Below are 12,254 nucleotides of genomic sequence, written 5' to 3' on the forward strand. Positions count from 1 at the left end.
TTGTGTCTTTTGTTGGCTACAATTTAAAGGCGATTTCTGGCCGTAACAGTCTGTATTTACATATCCATTACCTCTCTTAGGTCCAGAAATTAATTTTTAAATGATTTCAAACAAATGTTTGACCCTTAAACATCCTAATACAGTAATAATGGAAAATTGAGGTAAAATGCATATATATGATTTTAATTTGACCTATAGATGGATAAATGGCATTGGTTTTAGATAAGGTATGACTCTAATGAATTGATATTCTTCTTTGTACCAAATTGTGGGGACTTTTGTGACATCTTCACCCCTTTTTGCAATGTTTTATATCAAATAAATGCAGATTGTTGTCATGATAACATCAAAAAGAGATTATATTTCACTGTTTGTAACTATCTTAAATTAAATATATGAAAAATGCTGTTTCCATACATAGACACATAACCCAAACATCAAGGATTATTTGTAAGAAAGCAAGGGAAAAAGGATGGTTAAAATTTATGTGTAAGCATTTTTTTTCCTGTGTATTGCTACCAGAAAAATATATCTAGACAAAACTTTAGTTTTTGCCATTCTGTTATGTCTGTCAGTTGATTTGCAGGCATGATCACAAGACACATTAATTCAATAAGATATCCCATTGATGATTGTGACTAAGATTGGTTCCATTTGGCAAAACACTTTCAGAGTATAAAATTTCTGTAAAAAGTAACAGACACAGGCCACGAAAGATGACCCCCAAGTGATAAGAACAAAGTGTCAGATGAGCTAATACGGGGATGGTTGAACAATGGAAATGAGGTCATAGACAAGATATAGATTATCCATCTCTTCGACCTTCTGCATAATGAAATTCCATAAAAGGGCTATCTCAGAACCTGTCTTCAAGAAAATCATTGAATAGCACGGGTAAGACAATAGAGTTAGAAATACAATTTTAAGGATAATTCACTTCACTGGCCAAATAAAGGTAATTGTTACTAATACTTTTTTTCCCTTTCATGACAGGTTCATTTATAAAACATTTATGAACATGAAAAAAATTATGCCTGACATGCAACATAAAATACTATGATGAAATAAAGTCATATTTTTATTGCACATTTCCAAAAGTATGGTATTTAAATTACAAAACAATATAAAAAAAGCATACACATTATTATAGCATTTGTAACATATGTCTAAATGGTACCTTGTAGAGCTTTAAACCTATTTTAGCTCATTTTGTAAGTCTTTAACTGAATGCATTCAGTCATCCAGCTGTTTACAATTTAGAATCTTATTTCTGCAATAATCTGATTTAATAAAATTAAACATACTTTTAAAAAGCAGAAAACAAAACTGCTAAATTACAAATCTAATAAATAATGTGAAGCATGTAAGAATACAACATGTTGGGAATATTTTACTTTATAATGAAAAATACATTCAACATCTTTCCAAAAATACCCTCAAATATTAAGCCTGGCAGTTATGTTATTTGGTCATACTGGGGGAACTTCAACATGCTGTCAGCTAACCTAAAAAAGTTTTGCTACTATGATTTTGACACTGGATATTCTGATTAAAATGTGAATGAAATATGGCAAACAACCATTCATCTTTTGTTGGGATATATTTTTTTTATGAATAAAATGTTTAATTTTAAATTCTTGAATATGATTTTTTTTAAGGAAGGGAAGTGACAAAAAATGGTTTGTTTCTTATGAAAATTTGTGAAGGTGCAAAAGCAACTTTGATTTCAGAGTAAATGGATAATGTGTCTGAGGACACAAATGTCTTGGCTCATGCTTGTCAATTTTCTGAGTTAAAAAGGGGATTAACTCTAGAACGGTAAATTACTCACAACGAAGAAATGCATAACGATAAATGTGCATACAATATTTTCAACAATAAGATTAAAAAAATCAAGATAATTCATCCATTTTCTTCCTTTTGTTTTTGTATAGAACTTTTCTCATTACTTCCACTATTAACCTCAATGTTTGTACTATTAATTTCAGAATTACATATATGTAATTGATCAATTTGGTCTGTGTTTATTGATATGTTGTGTATTATTCCTGTTTTTGGTCCACTGTCTGTTTTATCACAGTTAATGCTTCCATTTTGTTCAATTCTTTTTTTCCCATGATTCTCCAGCATGGAATTCATACCGTCTGCTGTTACTGGAGAATCATGATCACTGGAATGTTTGTTATCATGTTTCTTTTTGTCTTTTTTTGCACTTTTATTTTCTCCATCTTCTTCATCTTCACTCAGCATATTGTAAACATCACTACAAACTGAAATAAAATAAAATACCATTACATTTAAAACTAGGGTTGGCTAAGTATAACCGCAATAGGAAAACATAGGTTCAGTTTTCCACAGCTGGCCAAAAAAAAACCAACCCTGAAATGAGTAATTTAGGGCAATATGATGTTTTAAGCTTATTTTCTACACAGAATACATGGAATAGGTTAGTCTTTTTTGGCTTCAAATTATATTATTTCTTAACAATTTAATGTTGGATGTAACATGTCTTCTGATTGGTAGACAGTGTTTTGTTTATCATCTCATAGACATAAATTTTTCATGTGACTGTGACTTCATTACAGTTGATTAAGTTAACGCCGGTTTTAAATGGAATTTAGAATTAAATTATAAGGAACGACTGTAATATTTTTTTTTGTCTATTCAAAATAATTTTAAAATGTGGTTCACACTTAATATTAACCCACTATACAGGGTTATTCAATGTGCACCACATTTGTTTATGTTATTTCTTCATAGACAGAAAAAAATATAACAGTCATTCCTTCAATATATATTCAATTTAATCACATGTAAATCTATTTAATACACAGGTAAATTTTTTAATCAATAACTTGTTTATTTTTATCCTGTCTTTGAAATATAAGGGATTATATCTCATTTCAAATTAAGGCATGATAAAAGTGTTCTATACATATGGATACAGAATGTTAATTTATTGTACACAAAAAAAATATTTCCCTGATTTGTTTCTGACAATCAAAACTTCATATTAGTGTGATGACACAATTTCACAAAATTAATTTATTTAGTTTATCCAATAGCTTACAATGACTATTACCACTTATTGTAATATTGAAGTAAACATTTTTGATTATCTCCCTTTCAACTTGCTGGACCAGGATTAAATTCCTTTAAGCCTGAGGTAGAGTTTTATGTCAGACTTATGTGAAGTTCCATGTATATTTGTCAAACTGTTTAGTAGGAGTATATTGCCTAATTGTAGTAAACCGGTACAACAAACTATTAAATTTATGATGACTTTAGTAAAGTAATCATCAGGTACAATTCATGATCTTCCTAATATTACAAATCAAAATATATGTATCTTAATTTCTACCAGTAAATATTAGAATTATGTTTGGTACTGAATTTGTATTTTGGATCATACATCGAATTTCTGAAAAAATGTTTAAAATCAGTAAAACTAGATTATAAGACAACCCTGTCATCTTTCTGTCTTTTATTTCAGAAGATATATACACCATTCCACGAACTGTAACATATACAATGTACATATGAATACATATGACTTTCCTTTAATCATAACTAATTGTTATTTCTTTACCTGAAAATGCTTCAGGATACATTGAGCCTAATCTTTGCTTTAATTGCCTGTAAAAAGTAATAATACCATTCCATAAATAAGATCTTCTTTTAGTCATAACTTACCATGCTTACCCACAATCTTTTCCTTATTAAAAAATATAGCTTTACTCGATTTTATATATAATTAGTATTTATTATTTTGTACACTTTTATTTTTATTTTTCATAATCTTAAAATAAACACATTAATGTACATGTATGAAATTGTACAATTTTGACTATTATGATATAAACTATGGTGATGTGGTACAAAATGTATAATTGATATAAACTAAGGTGATGGGGTACAAAATGTATAATTGATATAAACTATGGTGATGTGGTACAAAATGTATAATTGATATAAACTAAGGTGATGTGGTACAAAATGTATAATTGATATAAACTATGGTGAAGTGGGACAAAATGTATAATTGATATAAACTATGGTGATGTGGTACAAAATGTATAATTGATATAAACTATGGTGATGTGGTACAAAATGTATAATTGATATAAACTATGGTGATGTGGTACAAAATGTATAATTGATATAAACTATGGTGATGTAGTACAAAATGTACAATTGATATAAACTATGGTGATGTGGTACAAAATGTATAATTGATATAAACTATGGTGATGTGGTACAAAATGTATAATTGCAAATGAGACAACTACCAATCTAAATTTTGTAAATTAAAACAAAATTATAGTTCTATCTTTAAGTCACCATAAGGTTTTCAACAATAGGCAAAACCAGTACCATAAAGCCAGCTATAAAAGGCTGTGACTAGACAAATTGAACCAATTCAAAAGTTTAGATGTTTCTTACCTTATTCTTCGAAATACACTGTCTAGATCCTTTTTCATTTCATATAAAACTTGTGTGTGCTTTTTGAATTCCTGACTTGTTGCCTCAAATCGAGATAATGACAATAGGTTGAAATTGATCAACATTTCATTTGTCTTCTCATATCTTGATAACCTGTAAAAATATTCAGCAAATAAAACATATAATCAATATTGTGTTTTCTTAATTATGTTTATGGTTTGCGTCATATATATTTGTACATGTAGAAAAGAGTGAAAGATTGACTGACAATTGCAGCTGCAACATTACATATGATCAATATTTGGAATAATGTGCATGAAATATAAAAATAAAACTCAAATTAATTTCATGGAAATCAATATATTAAATAAACTGACATGTAATGAATGTGTGTGTGACTTTGAGAGAAACCTACTTGGAAGGTCAGTCAGGAATATTTCAATGTTAATGATATACATTATTGTAGATCGATAAGAGTCATAGTGGGTCTAATTGGGGTCAAAACCTGACGTCGTATTGCTGATCTTTTGTAAGCATGACACTTGAAAATGTGCGTGAAACGGGAAATGAAGTCTAGGAGGACACAAAAAAATGAGAATTGCTTACATACATAGTGTCAGTCGGGTACCACGATTTTCCGAGAAATACAAGAACATATTAATATCCTCAAAACAAACTGATGTTTCCCAATAACATGATTTTTTATGGTGTTATAACTTATACTGCTTAAATTAGTGTAACAGCATACAATTATAAGGTTTAAGGCGTTCATAATTAATAAAAGTACATGCAATCTTAAGAAAAATGATTTGTATTTGCGGAATGTCCTAAATGGGACACCAACCCAGTAGTCAGCAGTGGCACTTGTGTGCTGACATGAAATATACATGTACAAAGGCTCTTCTACCTCAGGCATAGATTACCTTAGCTGTATTTGGCAAAACTTTTAGGAATTTTGGTCCTCAATTCTCTTCAACTTCGTACTTTATTTGGCCTTTTTAATTTTTTTTGGATTTTAGCGTCACTGATATATTTTAATTAAGAAAATGTGAAAACTACAAATTGCACTTTAATTAAGTAAAAACGAGTAATATCTTTTGTTAAATATTCTTTAATAGTGTTAAAAGTAGTATAACACCATAAAAATCTTGTTATCGAGATTTATCAATACACCTTATCGCTATTTAGTCCATTCCGGGAAAAACAGTCATTTATACAACTTCCTGTTTGGGGTCACCGGCCGAAAATGGAGGTCATCAGTAGTGAGCTAAGGGAGAATAAACTTTAGAAAGTAATCATCAAAAAACTTTGATATAGTATGATCCACTTTTTTCAAAATTAAAATTGAAGTAAAAAAGTATTTTGTTGGAAGTATTTACGGTAGTTTAAACAGGTCTCATTAAAAAGTATCATGCATGGTGAATTGTTTAAACAGGGTCCCAGATAGCTTCAACTGGATGAAAAAGTTGTGTAATTTTAGAACTTATCCGGAATGGAATAAATAGCGATTAGGTGTATTTCGTCGCTGTTATGCAAAAACCTCGTATCTAAATTTTTTGTGGAAATCTTTTTATTGATTATTTAGAATTAAATATGTATGTTCCACTGTATGCGAAAATATCTGATCTTCTAACTAATCATTAACCTGAATTCTGACATGTGACGAAAAAGTGTAGTCGGATTGGTGAGACATTTTGTTGTTCGAAATTATCGTATCTCAAAAGAAAAACAAACGGCACGGCAGCTGGCATCATAACAGCTACAGTTTACTGAATCAATTTTAGGTTCTCAAAGCTAATAAAGCTTAGAAATAATATGAAAAGCTTTTAAAATACAATATAGGTGCAGACATTTTTGCTCGTCTTGGTAATTTATTGGTTAGAAGATCAGATATTTTCGCATACAGTGGAACATACACATTTAATTCTAAATAATCGATAAAAAGATTTCAGTTTTTACTGCCTGGTGTAAAATAATCAAAACCTTAGATACGAGGTTTTTGTATAACAGCGACGATTTGTTTTTGGGAGATATATACGTTGACTGTCGTTGTTCATGTATTTCTCGGGAAATCGTGGTACAAGGTGGATACAGGAATCTGACAAAACAAAGCTGGATCCGGGATCAGAACCCCCAATGAGACCCCCGTCACAGACAAGTGCCTATTAGCTGATTAGTGTTACTGTGTGACTGTTACATCTTCATTTGTACAGTTTATACACACTTTTATTAATTTTAGGGAGAAAAACTGAAATATCGTACATGTCACGCTGAACCTGGACCATTGCTTCAATATCCGACCTATTCACTTGTTCTACAATTGACCGGGCAAATTTTGTTGAGGAATTATCACTTTCCTCCTCCTCTTCCATTATTTATTTTTGGTTGGCGATACTAAATGGTCACCAAATCGGTGAATCTATTTTCCGGATTGAATAAATATCTTTTTAACTCATGTAATATGATCTTTTATGTGACAAACCTAAGTATTAGATCATGCTTATATTATCATTAATAACATTTGTAGTCAACAAATAATACACGTGAGCTAAAAAGTTAAAAATAAAGTCACACCTGGGTTTTTTTATCGAATTTTTGTCAGACATAATTTTGTGAAATGATTTTTATGGGCAGACAACTCTGTAAAAAAGTTAAATTAGTCTCTCAACCAGTCTCAAGTTGTAGGTACATGTACATACATTTAACTTCAAAGATTGTATGGGTAATATTAAATTAGAAGTGGAAAGGTACAACACAATCTGAATTTTAACATCGTCTCATTTCTAAAAATTAGTAATACTAAGTACATAAGCTTTCAAACTAAATTTACAAAAGTAAAAAAATGGATTTTTTTTTGTGGACAACTTTCTTGACTGTGAAAAAGTGCACTTTCCCAATCTGATACATTTCCTATATCACAATTTATATGGTATACACCTATTTCTAGATTTTTTTTTATGAACGAGGTACACAGGTCAACAGAAATTATTACATTTGTAACGTATAACCGGGCGATCAATGGATCCGTATCTGAATAAATCAGGATTTCAAGTGTTCAACCTAAATTTGCACCACAACAAGTTGTCCTATTTAAAACAATTAACACACCCTTAAATGAATTCACAATGTCAAATATATAAGCTACACAATGCACATAAACTAAATTACAAGGTGAAGTTCCTCATTCACTTTGTATAAACACAATGCCTTATTATAGAATATATACACACAATGTCACTATGCAATCACTTTGCAACATGTATATTAAGCCTGAGTATTCACAATGTCACTAATATATCACTATGCAACATGCATCAGACACTTAATTACACAATGTCACCAACGGATTACTATGCAACATGCATCAATTTATATCACACAAAACGTATAAACACATTATCACATATATACAACATCTATTAACAATATTCACCAATTTGTAATATCACCTTTGAATATTCAATAAACCACTATAACACAGTGACACAATAACACTTGTACATTAATGCTTCAATGCACAAGGAATGTATATGAACACAGCTCAACTCACACACTAATTATCACTATGAATCCGAACAAAATGAATATATTCCAAACTGGTAAGATTAAACACAGTGCACTTTCACTTAAACACTTCCACAATATAACAACTTGCAACACCAGCAAGATTTCACAATGTATTCTCACTAATACACGTCCACAATATAACAACTTGCAACACAAGCAAGTATACACCTTGTACTTTCACTGTACAATAACTTATTATTATAAGTTCACTTTATAACACAATCACTATTCAAAATATTCACATATAAATCCAAACACTATAATTTATATCCTTTGAATCACTAAAGCCACTCTACTTACCAGTTGGAATATTTAATCCTAGAAGTTAACTCTTCAATGGTCCACATAAAACTGACAAAGTTTCTCTGTCTTGAGCTGGTTTATATACTACGTCATAGTACGATATGGAATGGTCCATTATACTTGAAGGGGTGAAAATCAAGACTATACCAATTTTAGGGATGTTTTAAGTAATAGATGGTGCTCCAACTATGGAGAAACTTATATACATATTGAAACATAATTAATAGGGAAAGACAACTGGTATTTCACATCAAACCAAACGAACTATGACCGATTTTCGTTACACATTAACTGTTTTTTCAATTTATAGATCGGATCAACAGTTATCATGGTTATATTTTAATTTAATTTTTTCAATGCACCAATGCAATGTAACGTAATATTATTGAACATTAATTTCTTTTAAATTAATATGAGGCAGGCATTACCTGTAAATGGGGACGAAGTCTGTGTGAATTATTTTTTTGTAACTTAAATATTTGTTTAAAAAAAAAGAAACGGAAATACCGTAACGTTTCCGATTTTGGTTCTGTTGTTCGGGATTGAGTTGTGACGTTATTTAAATTATGACGTCATATGCAATGTAAACAAAGAAACGCTATCATCAGGTAACGTTTTTTCATATCAAGGAATTATAAAAAATGAAATTGGTATTGCGCGTTCCTTCCTATTTTATACTAGTCTGATAAATATATATTTTACTCAAAGTTTCATACAAACGAGACCGGAAAAAGGAAGTACATTGTACATTTCTGCGCAGGTCCGGGATTTCAAAACACGACAAAAAAAATTTGAACGAATTTGAGTTCATTAGTACAATGAAAAATTCGGGAAATTTTCCCTTATTTTTTTTTATTGAATTTTCTACTGTTATTGGGGACTCCGTCCCCATATAAATAAGCAACACATGCAACAGCATGTATTAGTCAAAGTTGTGAGTGCAGAAATTCAAAGATAACAGAATCTGTGTCCGTTCATGTAACATAAAATATTGTCCTCCATGAAATATTGTCTGTCAGACAAAATTTCTTATAAAATATTGTCCACTGACAGTATTTTATAATGATATATTGTCCTGGACAATATTCCATTATGAAATAGTGTCTTTGATCATAAAATTTTGTCACATCCTTCTAGACAATATTTCACTATGGAATTCTGTTGATGACAATACTTCACTATGGAATTCTGTTGATGACAATACTTCACTATGAAATTCTGTTGATGACAATACTTCACTATGGAATTCTGTTGATGACAATACTTCACTATGAAATTCTATTGATGACAATACTTCACTATGGAATTCTGTTGATGACAATACTTCACTATGAAATTCTGTTGATGACAATACTTCACTATGAAATTCTGTTGATGACAATACTTCACTATGGAATTCTGTTGATGACAATACTTCACTATGGAATTCTGTTGATGACAATACTTCACTATGGAATTCTGTTGATGACAATACTTCACTATGGAATTCTGTTGATGACAATACTTCACTATGAAATTCTGTTGATGACAATACTTCACTATGGAATTCTGTTGATGACAATACTTCACTATGAAATTCTGTTGATGACAATACTTCACTATGGAATTCTGTTGATGACAATACTTCACTATGAAATTCTGTTGATGACAATACTTCACTATGAAATTCTATTGATGACAATACTTCACTATGAAATTCTGTTGATGACAATACTTCACTATGGAATTCTGTTGATGACAATACTTCACTATGAAATTCTGTTGATGACAATATTTCACTATGGAATTCTGTTGATGACAATACTTCACTATGAAATTCTGTTGATGACAATACTTCACTATGGAATTCTGTTGATGACAATACTTCACTATGAAATTCTGTTGATGACAATACTTCACTATGGAATTCTGTTGATGACAATACTTCACTATGAAATTCTGTTGATGACAATACTTCACTATGGAATTCTGTTGATGACAATACTTCACTATGAAATTCTGTTGATGACAATACTTCACTATGAAATTCTATTGATGACAATACTTCACTATGAAATTCTGTTGATGACAATACTTCACTATGGAATTCTGTTGATGACAATACTTCACTATGAAATTCTGTTGATGACAATACTTCACTATGGAATTCTGTTGATGACAATACTTCACTATGAAATTCTGTTGATGACAATACTTCACTATGGAATTCTGTTGATGACAATATTTCACTATGAAATTCTATTGATGACAATACTTCACTATAAAATTCTGTTGATGACAATACTTCACTATGAAATTCTGTTGATGACAATATTTCACTATGGAATTCTGTTGATGACAATACTTCACTATGAAATTCTGTTGATGACAATACTTCACTATGGAATTCTGTTGATGACAATATTTCACTATGAAATTCTATTGATGACAATACTTCACTTTAAAATTCTGTTGATGACAATACTTCACTATGAAATTCTGTTGATGACAATACTTCACTATGAAATTCTGTTGATGACAATACTTCACTATGAAATTCTATTGATGACAATACTTCACTATAAAATTCTGTTCATGACAATACTTCACTATAAAATTCTGTTGATGACAATACTTCACTATGAAATTCTGTTGATGACAATATTTCACTATGAAATTCTATTGATGACAATATTTCACTATGGAATTCTGTTCATGACAATACTTCACTATGAAATACTGGCTTTGAAAGTATTTTTTAATTGAATTATTACACAATAAGAAATAGCACACAAGCATGCAGCATGCACATTTTTAGATTTATCACTGAAATGTTGTATAGTCATGTATAGCAAGGAATTTATAGTATTACGAGAGACTTCCGGTTAGCATGGCGGCGCCCATGTGTTTTCAAGAACAAGTATAAATTAACTAAATTGTGGCCTGAAAACTGAAAGAATGAACTTTTAAACATATCAAATAGTGAAATGTAAGGAACATATTACAAATAGAACTATCAAAATAAAAGCAGAATAGCGGATTAAGCGCAAAACATGCCAAGTCCAAAAGCGCTCCACAACACGAGGCTTAAAACGGGCACCATGCCCTTTCAATATACTCCTGGATCAAACCAAGGAAGTTTTTCCTTAACAAATGACTCCATATTTCTTTGGAGAAGAGCATTGATCGTTAGATATATCACAATAAATGGAACTGACCCGAGTTCAAGAATTGTATGGAATGACTATGACCGTAGATCGCAAATCCTTCAAATTTCTGATGAAAAAAACAAATTTACAAATAAACAACCACATAAAGATTTATTTAAATCAACTGTATCAGTTAGTGTTGGGAAACAAAAACAGTTTGTAGTTACATTATTTTACACAACAAAAACTGGAATGGTTCAGGGTCAGGCCTCCAATACCTGGCTACAGTCAGAGTTCAAGTCCATCAGTGAAGTGATTAACACTATTATAGAATTACAAAAGAAAGAAAATAACAATTATGATGTAGATAAACTTTTTGGTGAAATACAGTCAAACATGTGCATACTAAATCAAATTCCGAAAAGGGACGAAACGAAAAGGGACGAGAGTGAAGAAACACAGGTAAACAAAAACAATAACAACTCACAGTCAGATCAGCTGGTAACATCGAATAAGCCTCATGAGAATATCAACAATAAGAATATGAAACAAGGTGAGGAATTGTTACTTTCTAATCATGAACATGATGATCAATCTATGATATGCCAACTACAGAAACAAAAGGCAGATATCTCAAATCTTACAAAAACAATTCATGATCTAGAAAAGGAATTGGTGGAAAAAGATGTAAAATTAGACTTATTTATAAGTGCATGTCAAGAACTTAAATCAAGGGTAGACAAAATGGAAAAAGAAAAGATTGATGAAGATAAAATGTGTATGCGAATGAATATTATTAAAGAGAAAATAAAA

General features: G+C 30.4%; 2 protein-coding genes across 8 annotated transcripts in view; one reads left to right on the forward strand and one right to left on the reverse strand.

Moving 5' to 3' along the window:
• Window positions 1-1,065: 1,065 nt before the first annotated feature.
• On the reverse strand, window positions 1,066-6,853 carry LOC139518859 (kxDL motif-containing protein 1-like). The gene is made up of 4 exons (XM_071310498.1): window positions 6,706-6,853; window positions 4,444-4,596; window positions 3,590-3,636; window positions 1,066-2,270 (listed from the first exon to the last, which is right to left on the reverse strand). The coding sequence occupies exons 1-4, from the start codon at window positions 6,813-6,815 to the stop codon at window positions 1,903-1,905; spliced, it is 678 nt and encodes a 225-aa protein (XP_071166599.1). The 5' UTR covers window positions 6,816-6,853; the 3' UTR covers window positions 1,066-1,902.
• Window positions 6,854-7,060: 207 nt separating this feature from the next.
• LOC139518860 (probable ATP-dependent RNA helicase DHX34) overlaps window positions 7,061-12,254 on the forward strand; it is a 64,732-nt gene continuing 59,538 nt past the window's right edge. For 2 of the 7 annotated variants that reach the window (XM_071310503.1, XM_071310507.1), the window contains exon 1: window positions 7,069-7,128. Coding sequence is in view for 2 of the 7 variants with exons in the window: in XM_071310501.1 (XP_071166602.1) it covers window positions 7,162-7,165 (4 nt within the window). In the remaining 5 variants the exon portion in view is untranslated. Of the gene's footprint in view, window positions 7,191-12,254 lie in introns of all 7 variants that reach the window. The other 5 variants (XM_071310501.1, XM_071310506.1, XM_071310502.1 and 2 more) reach the window with 5 other exon arrangements.

Source organism: Mytilus edulis, chromosome 4, assembly GCF_963676685.1.
Source record: "Mytilus edulis chromosome 4, xbMytEdul2.2, whole genome shotgun sequence".
Lineage (NCBI taxonomy): Eukaryota > Metazoa > Mollusca > Bivalvia > Mytilida > Mytilidae > Mytilus > Mytilus edulis.

Coding starts and splice junctions, on each gene's coding strand:
- LOC139518859 (XM_071310498.1), bottom strand. CDS start 6,815: ATGGAAGAGGAGGAGGAAAGTGATAATTCCTCAACAAAATTTGCCCGG. Junction 4,597..6,705: donor GTCCAGGTTCAGCGTGACAT/GTACGATATTTC, acceptor ATATTTTTACAG/GTTATCAAGATATGAGAAGA. Junction 2,271..3,589: donor GTATCCTGAAGCATTTTCAG/GTAAAGAAATAA, acceptor ATTTTATTTCAG/TTTGTAGTGATGTTTACAAT.